Below are 23,224 nucleotides of genomic sequence, written 5' to 3'. Positions count from 1 at the left end.
TTTATGTAGGAAATGTATAAATATATATATACACACACACATATGTATGAATATATATACATATATACAATGAATATATGTACATTCATGTATAATGAATATTCATACATTTCCTGTATATGTATACACACGTACATAGAGATTAATGTTTCTTTTTAAGAAATTAAAACATATTTTTAAATGTATTCATTAAAAATCACAGTAATAACCTCATTAGAGGTTATCATTAGAGGGATAACTTCACATACCATGTAATTTCTAGAAACTCCCGTGTACACTCGTAGAATGAGAGTGAAAAGAGAGAAATAGCTCTAAATATTGTTAGGCAACTAGTTTGCCCTCTTTTGACCCCTAAAAGAGGTCAGGATCCCAGGAGTCCCGGTGTGTGGCGACACAACCCACACGTATTTTTCAGGCCCTGCTTCCTCATCTGCAGAGTCTCCATTCCTTCTGCTCAGTACATTTGAGCTAGTTTAACTTCCTCTTTTTATATGTAGGACTAATGAGGTCCGAAGAAGTGAAATGACAAAGATCACATTGTTATTACAGTAGTGCTTCTACTGCTAGCCCACCATCACATGTGTTTCCAAGAAAGCAGGCATCTCCACTGAAAAGAAAGCAGAAGCACAGACAGCCTAAGGAGATGCCTGATCCCACCGTCACCTAGTGGTGGACACCTACTCTGTCAAGTTTGGATTCTGAGCCTCTCGCCATCCCCTCATCTCCTGATACCTGGGCAAAAGGTAACCAGGCCAATGGAACCTGGCAGGGGAAACAAGAATGCATTAATCTATAGAAACATAAATATGGACGCAGGGTCACATTCGGTTAGATGGAAATGTGTATTTGTTGAGTGGTGTGTTAAGGGCTGTGAGGGTGCAGGATGCAGTGAGGGAAAGCCTCATGGGAGAGGTGAAGTTTGAACTGGGGGAACATGGGAGGCCTTCAGGGCCTTCAGGGCCAGTGGAGAGAGCAAACCTCTCTGAGCTGTTGGGCAGAGCAGAGCACAATGGTGGTGGCAGACAGGAATTGGACCACACCAACTTTATAAGCCAGACACCCATTGGAGTGAGCACACAAAACATGTGTTCCCTTCTTACTGAACGACCACACATCTGCCTAGAGATGGCTGTAAATGCTAGGTATCTAACAAAGAGAAGGATAAAACGCACCCAGTTGGTGAGAAGTTTGAAAGACAAAAGGATGAAATGGTGAAAAGGGAGAAGGATGGCTTTGCTGGAGGAATGGTATGTGCCCTTGCTGAGCCATGAAATCTGGAGAGAGGTGTCGGCTGCGGTGAAATTTGAGAATAGAAGCCAGGCGGGAGCATAGGGGCGGGAAGTGGAAGGCGGATTGGGGAGATGAGTATGGTTTTGACACACTGCATGTCAGGAGAACTTTTTCTCCTGACAAAGAGAACAGGAATGAGTGATGCACTGGAGTTCAGTGCAACAAGCAAGCATGCATGGGGAGAAGGGAAAGCAGGAGTGAGGTGGAAAGTTCAGGCTGCAGCAGCTGTTCAGGCGTGGCGGGGCCAATGGGTCTCCTGTGATTTCCCTCCTTTGGTTCACCTTCATGAGAGCTTGTCTGCCATCATGAGCACCCAAAGGGCAGGAACTATAGGCGGCCTTGAATGCAGCAAAACAAATATCTGTCCTCCTCATGGCCTGCTCAGTTCCCACTCCACCACTGTGCGTTGTTCCTCTCACCAGTCCTTGGTGTGTGGGGACACAACCCACACTTATTTTTCAGCCCCCGCTTCCTCAGCTGCACAGTCTCCATTCCTTCTGCTCAGTACATTGAAGACGTAGTTTCTTTAATTTTGAGGACTTCTCTTAAGCAAAATATTTAAGGACTAACTGATAAATATTTAGGAAAAGTTTGTCTCAGTACAAGTGGACATTTTTGTTATTTCTTTGGTCCTCACTCCAACCATCATTTCCCCCTTCTGTGCCATTCATCTTTAACAAAATAAGTTTTCCTGTTGTCAGGGAAGTAAAACTTTCCCTCTACCCTCTTAGGTTCAGTATTTGGGGGGATTGCAAATTAAACCAACAAAACACAGATTAGCAGGAGAAAAGATAGATTTTTATTAACCAAAGTAGTCAGAGTTCACAGAAAGTTATGACTCAAGGGGCAATTAGAATTTGGGGCTTATACACTGTCTAAATAAAGGAAAGGGAGAAGGAGAAAGGGCACTTCTGGAAAATAACTTTCAGAAAAGATAAACAGGCCTTTGGGAGAATAGATAGGAGATATGATAGTTTTGTGACAAAGTCTATTAGCTGATTTATTATCCCAGTACCAACTTCTTGTTTCTAATGATAGGGTCAACCTTCCCTGGTTTTAAAATTCCTGGGAAGGAATTTAAGACAGTTGAATTCTTTTGAGAGGCATTGCTTTTAGACAGGTAAGTTCAGGGAAAAAATTAAAATAAAATAAAACAACTCTTCCTGCATCTGTCGATTCTCAAATGCCTTTCGCTCAAAATAATCCTTATGCTATAGAGGCATATTCTGGACTTCTTTCCTGCACTAGGGAAAGAAATAAAAACAAAAACAAACCTGATGACATTTGCTTGTTGAGCTGGAGTAGTTTCCCCAAAGGGACCAATGTTTGGAACTATAATGACAAAGCAAGAAAATTGTTCCTAGAGGCTAGAGATCAAAGCTAGCCTGAAAAGTATATGCTACCTCCTCCTGGGAATGTCCTTCTAAGCAAGTCTGCTCTCCATCACACTTGTCAGACAAGAGTTATGGCTCATCTTTTTTCTTGGAAATAATTGTGTTCATGTCCATAGGTCCCTGAGCATTTGCTGGTCTTTTTTGGTCAGATGGAACCCTCCAGTTCATTTGCCTCTCTTGGTCTTAGATGACAGTGCTGTGGCCATAAATTATTAATCCTGCTGCCCCACTCCCCCAACACACACACGCACGTGCACACACATCCCATACTGAAAGCGTACATTTGACCAAAGCAATCAGCCTTTGTTGGAGAATTCCTTAAATCCTCCCAACATTATATTTCATTCATCGTAAGACATCAATCATCAACTGTGTGATGTAAATCAATTTCAGATGTGAAAAAAGAAGTGACGTAGAATATTTCAGAATAGATGAAAAATGAAAGAGAGAAACCCATGCCTAAATTTCATGATGCCTTCTTTAGAAACCTGGTGACTTTGCTGAGAAAGTAGAGTTTTGGGGATCGATTTTAATCCATTTGTCTAAAATTGCTCCACATTGAATCTTCTGAAGCTGCAGGTGTGGATGAGTATAGCACTGTGTGTATGCTTTTACCTCTTTTTTGAAATCTGCTGAGTTTTTCTATTAGATATTGGTGACATCTGCTTGAATGACTCATTGTTGCTTCATACTCGACAGGTGAAAGGGAGTTCATTTCCTTTCTTGCAAAATTTAGCTTTCTTTCAACAGTTTGCTTTCTTTGCCTGAGATGTAATTCTCTCCTAGGTATAACTGTCCGGGTCTGAAACCACAGTCACTGTTGACTCTTTCCCCTTCCTCACCCTTCATACGTAATTATCTGTTCATTCTTTCTTTAGAAGTTTCTAGAATCAACCAGACTTTCCATTCCCATTGTGGAATCTTAACCTCATCACCTTGTTTCTGGATTACGGTGTCCTGACTTCTTCCCTGCCTTTCCTCCCCAGTCTAAATCCCACTCAATCTAACATGCCTGGTTAATTTTCCTTCCTCTGACATTCTCCTGCTCAAAATGTTCCAAAGCTCCACATTATCATCAGAACGAAATCTAAATGTCCTGATTGTTCATTTAAGCCCTGCCACAATATGGCCCCGACCTACCTGTCAAGGCCATCCCCGGCACCCCTCTGCAGGATCCTCGTGAGATTGGTCTGCACAGACATCCAAGCGTACCATGGACTGGCTTTTCCTCAAAATCGGACAGAACTTCCCCTGCCTTCTTCAGCTGGATTGCCCTCTGTGCTTAGAAAAAATGTACTCATCTTTGTGTTCTCGCTGGCCACTCTTTGCCACCACATATTCATGTCCTCCCAGGAAATCACAGGATTTACTGCGCTTCTTCTGCACTTTTGGCACCAGGTCACACAGCAAGCAAAGAGTGCTGTTACTGATGTTTAACAAGCTCATCATAATTTATTGAACAATTTTAAGTTTTTAAAAATTGACAGCTCACAAATGATAAAAACAGTAAAACAGGAATACAATAAAAACCCAAGTACTATTAATAGACTCTCCAGAAATTCCTGTATATGTACAAGCAGACACACAATGCATCAATTTTTAAAAAAATTTTAAATTGTGGTAAAATATGCAAAATATTTACCATCTTAACCATTTTTAAGTGTACAGTTCAGCAGTGTTTAGTATGTTCACAGTGTTGTGCAAACAATCTCCAAAACTTTTTCATCTTGCAAAACTGAAATTCTGTACCTATTAAACAATAACTCCCTCCTCATACATCCTCTCAACCACCATTCTACTTTCCGTCTCTGATTTTGACTACTGTAAGTATCTAAGTGGAGGCATGCAGTATTTGTATTTTTGTGACTGACTTATTCACTTAGCATAATATCCTTAAAGGTTTATCCATGTTGTAGCATGTGTCAGAATTTCCTTCGTTTTTAAGGCCGAGCAATATCCCATTTTATGTATATATCACATTTAATTTATCCAGTCATCTCTCCATGGACATTTGGGCTACTTCCACCTTTGATTTATTGTAAATGATGCTGTTTTGAACATGGTGTTCAAATATCTCTTAATGACGCTACATTCAGTTCTTTTAGATACATACAAACATGTGAAATTGCTGGATTATACTACGTCAATTCATTTTTGTATGAATTTTTCACATATTCTATACCTGTTTTTAAAAATGGTGTTACTTGAATGCCTTTCCATATAAGCACTTACGTATCCACATTATTCTTTCAATGATTGCATAGTATTCTACCACATACATTTACTGTGATTTATTCTCCCGAAACTCTTTGAGAAAAATTTAGTTATTTCCCATGTAAAATAAAGAGTGCTGCAGTGAACATCCTCATATGTATTTCCTTGCACACATGTGACAGTAAACAAATTTCTAAAAGCAGAATGGCCGGGTCGAAAGCTATGTATTTTTCATTTTAATAAACACTGCCAAAAGACCCGCTAAAGGGGTATACTGATTGTACACTCCCACCCAGTGGATATGTGTGGCAAATTTCAAAAAAGGTCTTTTTAAATTTTCTTTTCTTTTTCTTTTCTTTTCTTTCTTTCTTTTTTTTTTTTTTTTTTTGATGGAGTCTTGCTCTTTCACCACGCTGGAGTGCGGTGGCGCGATCTCGGCTCACTGCAACCTCCAACTCCCTGGTTCAAGCCATTCTCCTGCCTCAGCCTCCCGAGTAGCTGAGATTACAGGCATGCGCCACCATGACCAGCTAGTTTTTGTATTTTTAGTAGAGACGGGGTTTCACCATGTTGGCCAGGATGGTCTCGATCTCCTGACCTCGTGATGCACCCATCTCAGCCTCCCAAAGTGCTGGGATTACAGGCGTGAGCCACCGCGCCCGCCCAGCCTATTTGCATTTCTTTTAAGCAGGAACAGTTCTCAGGAGCTCTCACATATTGGATACATCAGTTCTGATAAATTTGTTACATTGATCTTGTTACTCCATGGTCCTATGGCCTTTCTTATCCTGCCTAATGACGCATATTTTTCCAACTCATATACTTTATTGTTGACTTTTAATGCAAGAAAATCTTGGTTTTTTTTTTTGGGGGGGGAGATGGAGTTTTGTTCTTGTTGCCCAGGCTGGAGTGCAATGGTGCAATCTCAGTTCACTGCAACTTCCGCCTCCTGGGTTCAAGCGATTCTCCTGCCTAAGCCTCCCTAGTAGCTGATATTACAGGCATGTGCCACCACACCTGGCCAATTTTTGTATTATTAGTAGAGATGAGGTTTCTCCATATTGGCCAGGCTGGTGTCAAACTCCTGACCTCACGTGATCCACCTGCCTCAGCCTCCCAAAGTGCTGGGATTACAGGTGTGGGCCACCGCGCCTGGCCGAAGATCTTGTCTTCTTAACTAGATCCTAAGACCCTGGAGAGTGGAGCTAATTTACTATGCCATTCTTACCCCACAGTTAGTTTGATTCCACAAACTTGCTAGCACTTGTTAAATGTTTTTTTGTTTTTTATTTTTACTTCAAAGCGAAGAGGTCTTAAGTCTTCTTTTTTTCATTTCTTTCCTATGTTTCTTGTGTGGTTGTCATAGGTGAAATAACTGGAACCACTCAATTCTATAACATCCACAATGATAGCAGCAATAATAAGAGCCACTCATATTTATTTTTGAGTATATAATATGAACAAGGCATTGTTCTAAAATGCCTGACGTGTGTGGTCTCATTCAATGCTCACCAATTGAGATAGGCACTACTGTTTTTTTTTCCCTTTTTTTTTTGAGGTAGGGTCTCACTTCCTCACCCAGGCTAGAGTACAGTGGTGCAATCATAGCTCACTGAAGCGCTGTCCTCCTGGGCTTAAGCAATCCCCCTGCCTCAGCCTTTCAAATAGCGAGGCCTACGGGCACATGCCACCACAGCTGGTTAATTTTTCAATTTTTTGTAGAGATAGGGGGTCTCACTATGTTGCCCAGGTTGGTCTTGAAGTCCTGGCCTCAAGCGATCCTTTTGTCTCAGCCTCCCAAATTGCTGGGATTACAGGCATGAGCCACTGCACCCAGCCCTGCTCCTCTTAACTATATCTTACATATAGTAAGTTCCTCAGTTACAAGAGGAAACTGAGGAGCATGAGGTGAACTGACTTGCCCAGGCTCAGTACCTGGAAAGTGGCAATTCCTCTACAGAGACTTCTGGTTCATCTAACTGCCCAGGCCATGCTCTTCATCCTGCACCGTATTGTTGTGGCATATAAAACCCAACTCACCCACTGTCATCCGTACATCAATCAACCACACCTCTTCCATCTCTCACGGGGCTGTGTTGCATCTTCATGGTGGGGCAGAGGGATTTGAAGTTTCCTCATTTGGCCGGGTGCGGTGGCTCACGCCTGTAATCCCAGCACTTTGGGAGGCCAAGGCAGGTGGATCACCTGAGATCAGGAGTTCGACACCAGCCTGGCCAACATGGTGAAACTCTGTCTCTACTAATAATACAAAAAATCAGCTAGGCGTGGTGGTGCACGCCTATAATCCCAGCTACTCAGGAGGCTGAGACAGGAGAATCGCTTGAATGCAGGAGGCAGAGTTTGCAATGAGCTGAGATTGCACCATTGCACTCCAGCCTGGGCAACAGAGCAAGACCCCATCTTAAAAAAAAAGTTTCCTCATTTAGGGAAGATCCTCATTTTTAGGGATGGTGTCTTTTAGGAAGTGGTTATTATTTCCAAGCATTCTTATTGTTCTCAACTATAGGTATATTTATGAAAGAGGATTCTTTCTTTCTTAGATAAAATTATGACTTACTTCAACTTATAAATTTCATATACAGGAGAGATGAAGCCTCAGAGAACTGCATCTCTTTCTACTAAGGCTTACTTGTGAAACCCACATTTTAGAAAATGACAAGTGTGGGCCGGGCACGGTGGCTCAAGCCTGTAATCCCAGCACTTTGGGAGGCCGAGGCGGGCGGATCACAAGGTCAGGAGATCGAGACCACAGTGAAACCCCGTCTCTACTAAAAATACAAAAAATTAGCCGGGCGCGGTGGCGGGCGCCTGTAGTCCCAGCTACTCAGGAGGCTGAGGCAGGAGAATGGCGGGAACCCGGGAGGCGGAGCTTGCAGTGAGCCGAGATCGCGCCACTGCACTCCAGCCTGGGCAACAGCGTGAGACTCCGTCTCAAAAAAAAAAAAAAAAAAAAAAAAAGAAAATGACAAGTGTGATGGGATCATCATAAGCTAGGATTATCACATGACTTTAAACTTTCATACAATAATCATCAAATTTGAGAACTTGAAAGGGACTTGGTTACAGTGAAAAATATTACTATAGAATAAGCAATATCTATCTAGGCATGTCTGCTTGGCCGTGGAAATAGATGATATCCATATGGAAATACAGCACCCATATTCAGTTTTTAGTCTGTGAAATAATAAACAGGACATCATAAATTATAGAAAAAAGGGAATTCAACTTCTTACAGTAGAGAATAAACATACATAAAGCATTACCTCCTAAGAGGTAGCACAGCCTTCATAAAGAGTTTAGGTAAATTTAAAGGTAAATTTATCTTTTCAGATGCACAATAGGTTAGCAGCAACTAGGATTTGGGTAGCGGTGGGAATTAAAGAGGGGAGGCCCAGTCTGCCAATCTTTGAGGAAACTGTTTTTCTCTTACTACTTGTCTCTTGGTTCAATCATCATCCATCAGATTGGAATGATGGTGTAGAGGAGCATGACCTAGAACCTAAATTCTCATATAATCAAATGCAAAACCTGCAGCTGATGGTGCCATCTGCCCCAAGGGCCCAGGCTCCACACAGCACTCCCTGGTGGCTGCTCCTCACTGACACAGACGTCCAAGAACTTACCTTTTTCTTCTTTTTACGGATAGTATTAGACTTCTTGCTATTTTTCCAAATTGATCTGAAGGTATCTGAAGAGATCTGGGGAGTGACTGTAATTTTTAAGACCGGTAGTTTACCTGCATGGGGAAAGAACATAATCATAAACAGGTAGGATATCTCACAACTACCTTAAAGGGAGTGGGTCTTAGGCTTCTGAGAGAGGCGCTCTCCCACATTCTTATTAGCCAAACGACTTTCCTCTGACCTCATACCTCTTTCTTATATCTTCTTGGCGTGAGTGGTCCTGACAATTAATTTACCTCTGAAGTAACTTTTTACACTTGTCCTGTCTTTCCCATTCTCACTGTCATGTCTTTTACTTGGATGATAGAGTAGCCTCCTAACTGGTTTTCCTAATCCCAAACTTCCCCAACTCCAAGCCCATCCTGGACCCTGCTTCCAGATTAATCATCTGAAAGCAACATTCTGATCTTATCATTACTAGCTCTAATACCATTCCTGGCCCTCTTTCTTTAGTAGACATCTCTTATTTCCGCCTACCCAGCTTCCATTTTAGCTTCTTTCTGGAACAGTACCTTGAGTTTGTTTTAGGGTTCCACTCCCCTGCCCTCCAGGGTATGCACATAGGCCAGGGATGTCTAGTGTATTTCATCTCCCTGGCACAGTGATTGTTTAACAGGTGTGCATGTGACTCACGGTTGTCCAGTGAAAATCCAAAGAAGAGCTCCTTCTTGAGATTATTAACTGGGCAGAATGTAACCCTTTGGCTAATGCTGCTCAACTTGCCCCCATGTGGGAAAGAGCCTGCCTGAGAGTAAAGTCAACACAGCAGCAGAACTCCCAGGAGACGGACGTGGGTGGCATTATGGGAACCCTTGATTCCAGCTGGACTTTTAGCTAGAACCACCCTGGACTTACAGGAGTCAACAGATTTACTTTTGTACTTAAGTCGGTTTGAATTGGTTTTCTATCATTTGAAACCCAGAGTTCTCATTGATTTTCCTATAAAATAAAGACCCAAATCCCTAATTGTTATTCAGAGAGCCTATGTCAACCCCTCCTCCATATTCTTTCCCATGGCACTCTGCCTTCTCCTCCTTCCTGCTTCTTATTTAGCCACATGGCCAGGTCCTGCTTAAAAGGCTGGAGGTGCCTAACACTACAGTTTCCGGAGGCCAGGCTTCTCCAGGGAGAGGCCAAAAGCAGAAAGGAAAACAAGAAATATAGTTGAGAAGAAAAACAAGAACTTTCAAAAATAGTACTGAATTTCAGCTCCAGAGGGTAAATTGAGGTTGAAGTACGAAAATGGTTGTACAAGTATGAGCTCAAATCAGGCTGGGCACAGGAAAGAGCAGTGGAGGGCAAGGTGGATGAATGTGGAAAGGGACCTGGAGGTGTAAGACAATGTGGTTTAGAATGTCACAACTTGAGGCCAGGCGCGGTGTTCACACCTGTAATCCCAGCACTTTGGGAGGCCGAGGAGGGCAGATCACCTGAGGTTGGGAGTTTGAGACCAGCTTGACCAACGTGGAGAAACTCTGTCTCTACTAGAAATACAAAATTAGCCAGGCATGGTGGCTCATGCCAGTGATCCCAGCTACTTGGGAGGCTGGAGAAATGCTTGAACTCGGGAGGCAGAGGTTGCAGTGAGCCAAGATCATGCCATTGCACTCCAGCCTGGGCAACAAGAGCGAAACTCTGTCTCAAAAAAAAAAAAAAAAAAAAAAAAAAAGAATGTCACAACTTGGAACGGGCCAGAAATCAGATACTAGCACTTCTTCCTTGTCCTTTCCTTCTTTTTCTTCTGGCCTGGAATGGAGATGAGAGGTTACAGGTGTGGCAGCCACCTTGCAGCCATGAGGATAAGGGCCACTTGCTGAGGCGATGGTGGAGAAGGAGAGAAGGAATCTGGGACGTTGATGATGTGGGCAGTAGCTGTACCTGCCCAGTCCTCTTCCACTGTGTAGGGCACTGTAGCTGATTCTGTTACCTGTAGCCAAACACTCTCTCTATGTGACACAGTATTTAATCGGAAACAGGTAAATCATGGTCAAGGAGAAAAACAAAGTTCAGAGTTAGAAATATAAAGAGGACAGGTCCAAAGCAGGGGAAGGTAAAGCCTTCAGTAGGCAAACAAAGGTCAAAGTCTTGACCACTGAGGCAAGGAGGCAGTGTGGGATGCATGACGCAGGCTGTGAGGTGTTTCATATGCTACAGACCATTTGAAATGGGGCCAGCAGTGTGGAATGGAGGCCAGCTGAGGCCTCACAGGATTCATGTGTCACCTAAGCTCACAAAAGACTGTTATGTTTCCTGGATGCCACACTTACGGTCATTCTTTCTACTTATTTTCCACTTATAAAATTCTGCTCATTTTTCAGTGAAGCATATCCCAAGTGTATGATACGGGAAAAAGTTCCTGTTCTTTTGTGGAGACTAAGATGATTTAAGCTAGCATTAGGTATTGGCCTGGAGTTATACAACAACACATTACCTGGTGAGAAAGCTAGGCACTTTTCAATTCTCACTTTAAAAATATTTTTGGCTGGGTGCAGTGGCTAGTGGCTCATGCCTGCAACCCTAGCACTTTGGGTTTCAGGAGTTCAAGACCAGCCTTGGAAACACAGCAAGACCTAATCTCTACAAAAAATTTAACATTAGCCAGTCATGGTGGCACATGCCTGTACTCCTAAGTACTTGGGAGGCTGAGGTAGGAGGATCACTTGAGCCCAGAAGTTCAAGGATACAGTGAGCTGAGATCATGCCAATGCACTACAGCCTGGGCAACAGACCAATTTTCTTTCTTTCTCTTTCTTTCTTTCTGCTTCCTTCCCTTCCCCTCCCTTCCCCTCCCTTCCCTTCCCTTCCCTTGGCTACAGACCAATTTTCTTTCTTTCTCTTTCTTTCTTTCTACTTCCTTTCCTTCCTTCCTTCCTTCCTTTCTTTCTTTCCTTCCTTCCTTCTTTTCTTCTTCTTCCTCTTCCTCCCCCTCCTTCCTCCTCCTCCTCCTTCTTTCTTCTTCTTTCCTTCCTTCCTTTCTTTCATTTTCTTTTCTTTCTTTCTTTCTTTCTTTCTTTCTTTCTTTCTTTCTTTCTTTCTTTCTTTCTTTCTTTTCTTTCTTTCTTTCCTTCCTTCCCCTTCCTTCCTTCCTTCCTTCCTTCCTTCCTTTCCCTTCCTTCCTTCCTTCCTTCCTTCCTTTCCCTTCCTTCCTTCCTTCCTTCCCTCCTTCCTTCTCCTTCCTTCCTTCCTTCTTTTTTTCTGTTTTTTTTTGAGACGGAGTCTCGCTCTGCTGCCCAGGCTGGAGTGCAGTGGCAGGATCTGGGCTCACTGCAAGCTCCGCCTCCTGGGTTCATGCCATTCTCCTGCCTCAGCCTCCTGCGTAGCTGGGACTACAGGTGCCCACAGCCACGCCCGACTATTTTTTTTTGTACTTTTAGTAGAGACAGGGTTTCACCGTGTTAGCCAAGATGGTCTTGATCTCCTCACCTCGTGATCCATCCGCCACAGTCTCCCAAAGTGCTGGGATTACAGGCGTGAGCCACCGCACCTGGCCGGTCTTCCTTCCTTCCTTCCTTCCTTCCTTCCTTCCTTCCTTCCTTCCTTCCTTCCTTCCCTCCCTCCCTCCCTCCCTCCCTCCCTCCCTCCCTCCCTCCCTCCTTTCTTTCTTTCTTTCTTTCTTTCTTTCTTTCTTTCTTTCTTTCTTTCTTTCTTTCTTTCTTTCTTTCTTTCTTTCCTTCCTTCTTTCTCTCTTTCCTTTCTTCCTTCCTTCTTTTCTTTTCTTCTTCTTCCTCTTCCTCCTCCTTCTTCCTCCTCCTCCTTCCTCCTCCTCCTTCTTCTTCCTTCTTCTTCTTCTTTCTTCCTCTTCCTCTTTTGTTCCTCTTCTTCTTCTTCTTCTTTTGTAGAGATAGATGGGGTCTCCCTAGGTTGCCCAGGCTGGTCTCGAACTCCTGGGCTCAAGTTATCCTCCCACCTTGGCCTCCCAAAGTGCTGGGATTACAGGCGTGGGCCACTGCACCTGGCCCCAAGTCCTCTTCTGCAGAGGCAGCCACTTTCAACTTATTCAGCAGTTTTTCATGATATTTACTGCCTGATTTTAAGCAAAGTGCTTATTATATTATTTCTTGATATTTCCATTTAAAATATGTAAATATTGATTTTTGTAACTTCCTCTTGCCAAGCCTCCCAATAAAGATATATCACAATTTTTAGTTAAATCAACACTTGGTGTATTCATTGGTATTTTTTTGTACATATTTCGTTGTATGTCTATCTTCTAAGTTAATAATTGCCTGTTTTTTCATTTGCAGAGTTTTCTGTGTACCTATTCTAAATATTTTCCCACAGGTTTCTGTTATTTCTCATATACTTATCAATATTTCTTTCAAAATGCTTAAGTATTTCTTTTTTATTTATTTGTTTGTATTTTTAGTAGAGATGGGGGTTTCCTTATGTTGGCCAGGCTGGTCTTGAACTCCTGACCTCAGTTGATAAAACACTTAAGTATTTCACATGCTGTATAAGTTCAGTTTTTACCCAAGTCTCTCTCCTTTCTGAAATCTTCGACTTTTCTGCTCCAATTTGGATTTACCTCAGCCATCATCTGGGACTCGCTTTTTTACTGTCCTGTACTGGGCCTTCTGATTTCTGAACTTGGCATTCTTTGTCTTTGTGGTTTACTTTATTTTATTTTTATTTATTTATTTATTTGAGACAGAGTCTCACTCTGTCACCCAGGCTGGAGTGCAGTGGTGCAATCTCGGCTCACTGCAACCTCCGCCTCCTGGGTTCAAGTGATTCTCCTGCCTCAGCCTCCTGAGTAGCTGGGCTTATGGGTGTTTACCGCCATGCCTGGCTAATTTTGTATTTTTAGTAGAGAGGGTGTTTCACCAAGTTAGCCAGGCTGGTCTCGAACTCCTGACCTCAAGTGATCCACCCGCCTCAGCCTCCCAAAGTGCGGGGATTACAGGCATGAGCCACCGCGCCTGGCCTGTCTTCGTGTTTTGTTTTCTCGTTTTGCTCAAGCATGTTCTTTGGAAGTTTCCTAAGAATGGACTCAGAGGAGGTGCATGTTTGGAATGCTTGCATGTTGAAAACATCATTATTTTGGCCTCATATGTGGTTAGAAGTTGGGAACGTATAGACTTCTCATAGAATTGTCATAGTAGGACTTTGTTGCCCCTAACTTCTAGTTAGGAAGTCTGATGTCATTCTAATTCCCAGTCCTTTGGATGCAAATTGTTTTCTTTCAGTCAGTTGTTAGGATCCCCTTTTTATTCCTAGTGTTCTGAATGTCATCATGATGTACTTTTTATATTTCCCTGTGCTGGACACCCATTGGGCTCTTTCAATGTGCAGATTTACGTTCCTTGGTTCTGGGACAGTTCTTTATTTATTCCTTTGATAATTCCCTGTCTTCACTTTTCTCTGTTTTCTCTTTCTGAAAACTCTGAGTTAGACGCTGACGTTCGTAAGTTGATCCTCTGTCTCTTACATTTTCTCACCAATTTGTCATCTTCTTATCTTTTGTTTTACTTCTGAAGACTTTCTTTCTTTGGGTGAGGGTGAGCTGAGTACAGGGGACTTTGTTGATGGTGCACAACAAAGCAGGGCTCCTCAGCCCTTCCCTCTTCAGGGGTCTGTGTTAAAGCAATCCTGTTAAAATGTGGGTTACATCAGGTAACTCCTAGGTTTATCATTCTCAAAAGCCTTTCCATCTCAACAGAGTTACACCCTAAAGTCCTCACAAGGGTCTGGAAGGCCTTCTGCTCTGCATACTTGCATCTCAAATTGTTTGGAAACTGAGGAGGGGGCAGTCTCAGTATGGTGGGGGACTGAGTGCAGCAGGTACTCCCCAGCAGCTGAGGGCCTCCCCCGTCCTCTCTGCTCTGACTGGTGGTCCAGGGGTCTTACTCCTTGGAGGTCATGTGGAATTTGGCCTTGTTCATACTGGAACATGTTCATACTGGAACATGTACGCCATGTAGTTGTGGTCAATGAAGGGGTCATTGATGGTGACAACATCCACTTTGCCAGAGTTAAAAGCAGTCCTGGTGACCAGGGCCTACTATGGACACATCTGTTTATTCTGGCCTTCACCTTCACCCTGGTGTCTGAGGGGCGCAGCTGGTGCTGTGTGAGAAAATGCAGTTGTCTGTCGAACTGGAGGAGCAGAGGCCTGTCTTTCTTGATTTTAACTGTCAACCTTTTTTTTTTTTCCAGAATATTTTATTTTGGCTATCTTTTTTACTTTCCAAAAACTTTTTCTTATTTTCTAATTGTTCTTTTTTCATAGTACCCCATTCCTTTTTTATGGATGCCTTATCTTTTCTTCCATTCAGAATGTTACAATGTTATAGCTTTTTTGTTTTTCTTTAGTTTTCTGCATTGTTTCCATATCTTCAGGGTTCCTTTATTCCCTCTGTTTCTTGTTGGCTACTTGCCTCAAGTGTCTGGAGGTTCTCAGGTATCTGTTCACAATGAAGCATAAGACATACAAAGGCTGATGGGCAGCTCTCACGTATGTTCAGGGCTTGCTGACCTGCTAGGCTTCTTTGAATGGTGAGGAGATGGCCAGTTGTCAGCATCTAGAATTTCTTTTTCTAGGGCTATTCAATTTCTCAAGGAATACCCCAATCTTCTACAGGGCTGTCAGCCTTCTGGAAGCAGGGCAGATAAGCTTGGGGTGGTAGTAAGGACTGAATTTCAACTGCTCAATGGATACAATTTTCCTTAATTCTCATATTTGTAGCTTCTCCCCAACCCACATTTTCCACTTGCTGGGTGTTCTGGGTCTGCTGAAAGGCCCTGTGTAGTTTTTCCAGAGAAAACTCCCTAACTAGAATCCTTGTTCTGCCCTTGCCTCCCCTATAGTCTCTTTTTAACATAGAGCTGGAGCAATCCTGTTAAAATGTGGGTTACATTAGGTTACTTCTAGGTTTATCATTCTCAAAAGCCTTTCCATGTCAACAGTTACACCTGAAAGTCCTCACAAGGGTCTAGAATGCTTTCTGCTCTGCATACTTGCATCTCAAATTGTTTGTCCTCTGACTCTCCCATTCTAGCTCACTCCATTCAGCCATGCTGGCGGCTTTACTGAACACACCAGGAGGTTCTACTTTAAGGCCTTGGTACTTGCTGTTCCTTCTAGCCAGAATGCTCATCTCTCAGATATTCACGTGGCCTTCTCTGTCACTCCTTTAGATCTTTACTCAAGTGTCCCTTCTCAGCAACGCCTTCCCTGGCTACCCTCACTAAGATGGCAACCCCCACACCCTGACACACACTTTACCCCCCTATTTGCTTTATTTTTCCTCTAAGTATGATCCCCATCAGATATGCAATCATATATATGCCTCATGAAGGCAGGAATTCATGACTCCCCTCTCCAGGGTCTAGAACAGGGCCTGGTACATGATAGGAATTTAACAAATATATAAAGAAAGAAGAATGAATAAATGAAATGTTCCTTCAGTACTCTGTTTTCTTATTAGTGAAAAAGCAGTAAGACAGGATAACAGCTTCCTGTTTCACTAGCTTTTTTTTTTTAATGAAATGAGGTTGCTAATTTCTCTCAGGAAGATTTCATTGGCCTAGTCCATCATTAAAGGCAGGTTATTAAGATCTCCTTGATAGCCAAGTAAGAGACCTCAGGCTGTTAATTTGGATTTCACGAATGAATTAGAATTAGAATTAGAAATTAGCTTGTTAACTTGCAAATGTTAAGAAACAATCAATTAAAGAGCTTTCTTTCCATAATCAGTAATACTACTATTGCTTTTAATGTTTAAAATGATGCCGTTAGGGCAAAATGGGAAGAGATTTTCCCTATAAAATCCAAGCAGTTAACCCTGTTTTGAGGAATCTTCTTGGTGTTCAAACTAACAATCCAACTGAAGTGTTCCACCAGAAACACCATAATTATTTCAGCTCAAGAGATAGATGCATTAAGGCTACTCATTATATATATTACTATATTTGAAAAAAATGATTTCTTGAACTATAAATTACTTTTTAATGCCTTCTAAATGAGTATTTGTATTTTCAGGTGGGTATTTCATAATTATCTTCTCATTTATGCAAATTAAAACGTTTACTAAGCAAAGCATGATGTTTTCCAGCTCCAAATACGTACTCAGAGATAATCATTTTCCATCAAGTCATCTGAGACTGATTGTCATTAGCATTCACTAGAGTCATGGTCACGAGACTGCCTGCAGACTTGTAACATCTTCTCCCTCAATGTATAATGAAAAAGTTACTATGGTGCCAGGAAAAACAAAATGAAATCATTCACCTGCCTTCAGTTTATCAAGTTTAAAGCTATATTTGAACTAAATTTAACAGAGTAATTCTGCTGAAATTGAATTCAACTCTAAAGGAATAGAAAGTAGATATTCTGTTTTTCTAAAATAAAGACGTAATTTAAACATCATGGAATCACTTGACTGGAGTTTTAGTTTTAAAAATGTTAATACAATATATAGTAATATCATTACAATTCTTCTATCTAAAACTCTAGAGCATTAAAAGACAAATGCAATCTATGATTATACTATGTCTCTAAGACCATGCTGAGGAAATGGTAGAGACCGACGCTTGGACTGCTTTAATTCTCTCAGCTTAACCTGCCCAGTAACACACCAAGAGTTCTTTCTACTTTTCTTAAGGTTAAATTTGCGTTTTCAAATGTGTTTTTGAAGTCTTCCTTCGAGCTTCATTTAAAATGACATTTCTTCCCCTCCTCTGCCTTAGCAGGGCGAGCAGCCATCATTAATTCCGGTCATGCGTGCTGGCGATGGAGAGGGCAGGAGTGGCCATAGGAACCAACTCCTTCCACACGTGATTCTCTCCTTTTCAAAGGATTGCAGCATCATAAAAGACGTATTGCTCTCCCTATGCCGATCACAATTTAATCATTCTTTGATGATCCAGAAAGCACATCAAAATCTTATGGGGGGTGTTACTTGAATTTTCTAACTGATATCTGGAGCCCTCTCTGCAGGTTGGGCTGAGAAGAGAATGGAGAGTGGGAGAAACATTTCTTGGAGAACAGGCAAGGATGAGAGGAGCAAGAGAGAAAAAAAGCAATAGAGAAAATTTCCCTTTAAAAACATGTATTACTTAGATCGAAGGCTACATATAACATCCTAGAAATTCTTGAACTCTGTGCAAATCACCAGGAAAATTGACACAATGATGGCTGGCCTGTGACAGTGTTCCTGGTCATTGCATAGTTCGGGCCAGTTACTTAAATGAAAAAAGCGGAGCAAGTTGTGAGTAGTACAGCATTTAGGAGTGAGTGGATGTGGGCAGGTGGAGGGGAAACACGTAACCTGAAAACACTCTACCTGTCTTTCTGGCTCTCAGTGCTTCAAGTATTTCAGCAGCAGCCATTTCTCCCAGAACATTGTTTCCAAGGTCAATTTCCCTTAAGTGGGCAGAGTATTTGATCAGGCTGTCGAAAGAAAATCGCACACACACACACACACACACACACACACACACACAGAGGCATCGTGTCAAGCATTGTTACTCAAAGAACCTCAATCCAGTTATTTTGGAGAATGATCTCTCTTTTTAAACCCCTCCCCCAACCCCAAACCCAAGATGATGCACTGGCACAATGTGAGACCAAAGACATCCCAACACCAATTTTTACCAATCTAATCTCTCTAGTTTGGATACTTCTCCTAGGTAAGTTGGTAGAATAAGAATTTTTGGTTGTTTGAAATCCTTCATTTGTTTATTTACTCAAAAGATATGGTATGATATAATGTAATGTAGGACTTCCTACTTTAGATTTTACATATCAGCAAATGTCCAAAAGTTTAGAGGGACAGAGAAAGGTGTGGCAACTTTTGGTATGTCAAGAAATAACAACTGTCAACACTGTAAATGAGCAAACATTTTTACATCAAAGTAGGAAGGGCATAGTCTGAAAACAAAGAATAGCTCTTTAAATCAAATAACTTTAGTTTTACGAAAAGTAAACTGTACTGTCGTTACATTCGTAATTTCTTTAAGGACTATTGCAAAAAAAATTTTTTTTGAGACAGGATCTCGCTGTGTCACCCAGGCTTGGCTCACTGCAACCTCCATATCCCAATTTAAGCAATTCTTGTGCCTCAGCCTCCCAAGTAGCTAGAATTACAGGCATGTGCCATGACGGGAAATTTCTTAAAGTGCAAGCCTTGCACTGGACTGCCAACTGGTCTTTGGGACTCTGGCATCATGAGTGAATAAGAAATCTGGGCAAAGGTCTGGACTCCTGGTCAGCTTCAACCCCTTGTCAAATCATGTGTCAAATCATGTGATCACGGCAGCCTATGCGCCCTCACCTCCCTCATCTATAAAACTGGCCTGAAAAAGGCTATTCTGCCTATTTCATAAGGTTGTAGTGAAAACAGAATGAAGCCATTTCTATGAAAGCATTTTGCAAATGCAATGCCAATGATGGTATATTGAGTGCATACTCATTACATGCATATTATGTACGTAGCACTGCAGGGATTAAGAGAAGTTTGACACAAGGCCTCTGCTCTGAAAGAAGTTATATGACTATCAATAAAACAATTTCAAGCCCTTACCGCGGGCTGCAGGTATGAAATTTCAGTTAGGGACCACACTGAATATGAGGCTACTGTCTCGCTCATTTTGCTTTGATGTTTCTTGCACCACTACTGATTCTCATTCATGATGACTGCCACCTGCCTCCTTGGTTTTGCATTCCCTTTCAACTACTCCTACTCTAGCGACCTGAACGACTTGAGAGAGTCTGGCAGGAGCATTCAGCACTGGCCTTGCATTCCAGCTGCTGAATCAGTGGAACATATATTCAAGTCGTTCAGGTCGCTAGAGTAGGAGTAGTTGAAAGGGAATGCAAAACCAAGGAGGCAGGTGGCAGTCATCATGAATGACAGTCAGTAGTGGTGAAAGAAACATCAGAGTGAAATGAAGGTGAGCTGGGTGGAGAGGGGAACATGGGAGTACTCCAGGGTTCTGGGAGGATAGGGATGCTTCAAACAGGGAACTTGGCTTAGACTTTGAGTCAGTAAGACCCAGGTTTAAAACCCAATTTTTTTTTTTTTTTTGAGATGTCACCCAGGCTAGAGTGTAGTGGTGCAATCTCAGCTCAATGCAACTTCCACCTCCCGGGTTCAAGCGATTCTCCTGCCTCAGTCTTCTGAGTAGCTGGGACTACAGGTGCATGCCACAACACCTGGCTAATTTTTGTATTTTTAGTAGAGATGGGGTTTCACTATGTTGGCCAGGCTGGTCTCGAACTCCTGGTCTTAGGTGATCCACTTGCCTTAGCCTCTCAAAGCGCTAGGATTACAGGTGTTAGCCACCATGCCAGGCCTAACACCCAGTTTTACAGTTACAACTCTGACTTTCTGGGCAAGTGACTTACCCATTTTGAATCTCAGTTTCCTCATCTGTAAAATGAGAGTAACGATATTTATGACTTAGAGTGGGTGTGAGGAGTAACAAACCTATGTTCACAGCATCTATTGCATTCTAGGTGACCATAAAGTGACGCAGGACTTCTGCTTTTGGCTACGATGGAGTAACAGAGACTGGATTTACCCTCTGCCCAAAATCAAATTTTAACTACCAGAGAAAATATATTGAACAATGGTTTTCAAATATTGGACAATAGACAGGATAGGACAACAAGCTCCGAGAAGGGGAACACATAAGGTGAGCCCTGTGAGTGCCCCACTTACTGCCTGAAGAGCCTTTCTGGGTCCCCAGCACTGCAGGCAGGGAGGGCAATCAGATTCTGCTGGTCTCACTGAGTTGAGATACAGACTTCAGAGTTTGGGTAAAGGTGGCTAGAATTTATAGGACAGAATTCCAGAAAGGAGAGGGCCTTATAGAAATAGAGAGTTCTGTGCCTTTTGCAGAGAGTTTACCCCAAAAATTTGGTTGAGTACGCTTTTGAGGAAGGTACTAAGGCTAGGGAAACATTCACAGGACAGGCAGGTGGAACAACCCCTGAGGCTCATACAGGGCTGAGAACAGATAATATTCCCGCCAGCCAGAGTGTAAAAACCTCCTAATACATGAGGCATCGACAACTAAAAAGTGTATTGCCTCAGTAGTGGGACCAAATTAATCCTAGAGTCAAAACTCTTCTGGATGTGTCCAAACAAAGCTTTAAAACAAGCCTCGGCTGCGCACGGTGGCTCATGCCTGTAATCCCAGCACTTTGGGAGGCCAAAGCAGGCAGATTACTTGAGGCCAGGAGGTCAAGACCAGCCTGGCAACATGGACAAACCCCGTCTCTACTAAAAATACAAAAATTAGCCAGGCATGGTGGCACGCGTCTGTAGTCCCAGCTACTCGGGAGGCTGAGGCATGAGAATCGCTTGAACCTGGGAGGCAGAGGTTGCAGCTGAGATACTGCCATTGCATGTCAGCCTGGGTGACACAGTGAGACTTTGTCTCAAACAAACAAACAAACAAACAAACAACCCACCCCAGAAGCCTCAAAGGGATCCAACTATTGCCAAGAAATTAACTGCATCAGAGGACAGGCCTGTAAATATTAAACAGAATGAAAAGGGAACTTAAAAAATCCATCACCCAATAACATAAATTCACCACGTTTGGTCTCTACTGAAAAGAGAAGCAGGAAAATCTGACTTATAACTGGGAACAAATATTAATCAATCAAAACATCCAAAAATGATACTGAAGATAGAATTAATAGTCGAAGATATTAAAACATTTAAGTATACTCTATATATTCAAGAGGGCAGAGGAAAATATGAACATGAAGAAAGCCGAAATGGAAGATATTGAAAAAACTCAAATTGGGCCAGGAGCGGTGGCTCACACGTGTAATGTCAGCACTTTGGGAGGCTGAGGTGGGCAGATCACCTGAGGTCAGAAGTTCAAGACCAGCCTGGCCAACATGGTGAAACCCCGTCTCTACTAAAAATACAAAAATTAGCCAGGCATGGTGGCAGGTGCCTATAATCCCAGCTATTTGGGAGGCTGAGGCAGGAGAATTGCTTGAACCTGGGAGATGGAGATTGCAGTGAGCTGAATCACGCCACTGCACTCCAGCCTGGGTGACAGAGCGAGACTCTGTTTCAAAAAAAACGATTTAAATTGAACTTTCAGAGATTAAAAAGTACAATGTCTGAGATAAGAAAAATACATTGGATGAACTTTGCAGCGTAGTAAACATTGTAGACAATATGTGAAGACATAGCAACAGAAACTACCCAAAGTGAAATGCAGGGGAGAAAAAGACCAAAAAAAAAAAAAAAAAAAGAAAGAAAGAAAAACACAACATCATTTAGCTGTGCAATAAAATCAAGTAGCCTAACATATATGTAATTAGAGTTTCAGAAGGATAAAAGACAGGAGTGATAGAAAAAAAATACTTGAAAGGGAGTGGTCTAAAATTTTCTAAATTTGATGAAAACTGCAAACACATAGATCTAAGAAGTTCAACAAACTCCAATCTGAAAAAACAAGAAGAAAGTCACACTAAGCATGTCATACTTAAATTGCTGAAAACCAGTGATAAAAAGAAAGTCTTAAAAGCAGTCAGAGACTGGACATGGTGGCTCACACCTGTAATCCTAGCACTTTGGGAGGCTAAGGTGGGTGGATCACTTCAGGCCAGGGGTTTGAGACTAGCATGGGCAACATGGCGAAACCCCATCTCTACTAAAAATACAAAAAAAAATTTAGCTGGGCATATTGGTTGCACACCTGTAGTCCCAGCTACCTGGGAGGCTGAAGCACGAGAATTATTTGAACCGGGGAGGCAGAGGTTACAGTGAGCCAAGATCACGTCACTGCACTCCAGCCTGGGTGACAGTGAGACTCTGTCAAGAAGAAGAAGAAGAAGGAAGAAGGAAGAAGGAAGAAGGAAGGAGAAAGAGGAAGAGGAAGAGGAAGAAAGCATACAGAGGAATAAAAACAAATTATATACAAAAGAATAGAGATAAAAATGATGTCTCTTCAGAAACAATACAAGCAGAAGATAGTGATGCTTCTTCAGAAGCAATACGAACAGAAGATAGTGCAGCAACATCTTAAAAGTATTAACTGCCTGCTCTGCATGGTGGCTCATGCCTGTAATCCCAGCACTTTGGGAGGCCAAGGCAGGTGGATTACCTGAGGTCAGGAGTTTGAGACCAGCCTGGCCAACATGGTGAAACCCTATCTCTACTAAAAATACAAAAATTGGCCAGGTGTGGTGGCACACGTCTGTAATCCCAGCTACCCGAGAGACTGAGGAAGGAGAATCACTTGAACTCAGCGGGTGGAGGTAGTAGTGAGCCAAGACTGTGCTACAGCACTCCGGCCTGTGCGATAGGAGCAAGACTCCATCTCAAAAAAAAAAAAAAGTATTAACTGTCAATCAAATATTTTGTACCTTGCCACAAAAAAAAAAAAAAAAAACACTTTAAAAATGAAGGCAGCATAGACTTGTTAGATATACAAAGGCTTAGAGAATTCATCACCAGCAGACCAGGATTATAAGAAATGTATAAAGTAAGTCCTTCAGACAGAAGAATATGATATCACATAGAAATGTGAATATAGCCAAAGGAATAAAGAATGCCAGAAATGGTAAATATGTGAATAAACATAAAAAACTCCCCCCTTATTAAAAAAACAACTGCTTAAAATAGACATAATAATAATGTATCCTTGGAT

At 42.2% G+C, this 23,224-nt stretch overlaps 1 protein-coding gene across 7 annotated transcripts in view; it reads right to left on the bottom strand.

Annotated features, from left to right (window-relative positions):
* Positions 1-2,066: 2,066 nt before the first annotated feature.
* The window catches only part of LOC114676259 (uncharacterized), a 91,529-nt gene continuing 70,371 nt past the window's right edge, over positions 2,067-23,224 (bottom strand). For all 7 annotated transcript variants that reach the window (XM_077991535.1, XM_077991539.1, XM_077991536.1 and 4 more), the window contains 3 exons: positions 17,887-17,993; positions 8,543-8,655; positions 2,067-8,093 (listed from right to left, as the gene is read on the bottom strand). In XM_077991535.1, the coding sequence (XP_077847661.1) occupies positions 8,082-8,093; positions 8,543-8,655; positions 17,887-17,993 (232 nt within the window). In that variant the 3' untranslated portion in view covers positions 2,067-8,081. The remainder of the gene's footprint in view (positions 8,094-8,542; positions 8,656-17,886; positions 17,994-23,224) is intronic.

This window comes from Macaca mulatta, chromosome 2, assembly GCF_049350105.2.
Source record: "Macaca mulatta isolate MMU2019108-1 chromosome 2, T2T-MMU8v2.0, whole genome shotgun sequence".
In the NCBI taxonomy this organism is placed as follows: Eukaryota; Metazoa; Chordata; class Mammalia; order Primates; family Cercopithecidae; genus Macaca; species Macaca mulatta.
The sequence above is the reverse complement of the archived record's forward strand: the minus strand, read 5'-3'. Positions and strand labels throughout refer to the sequence as shown.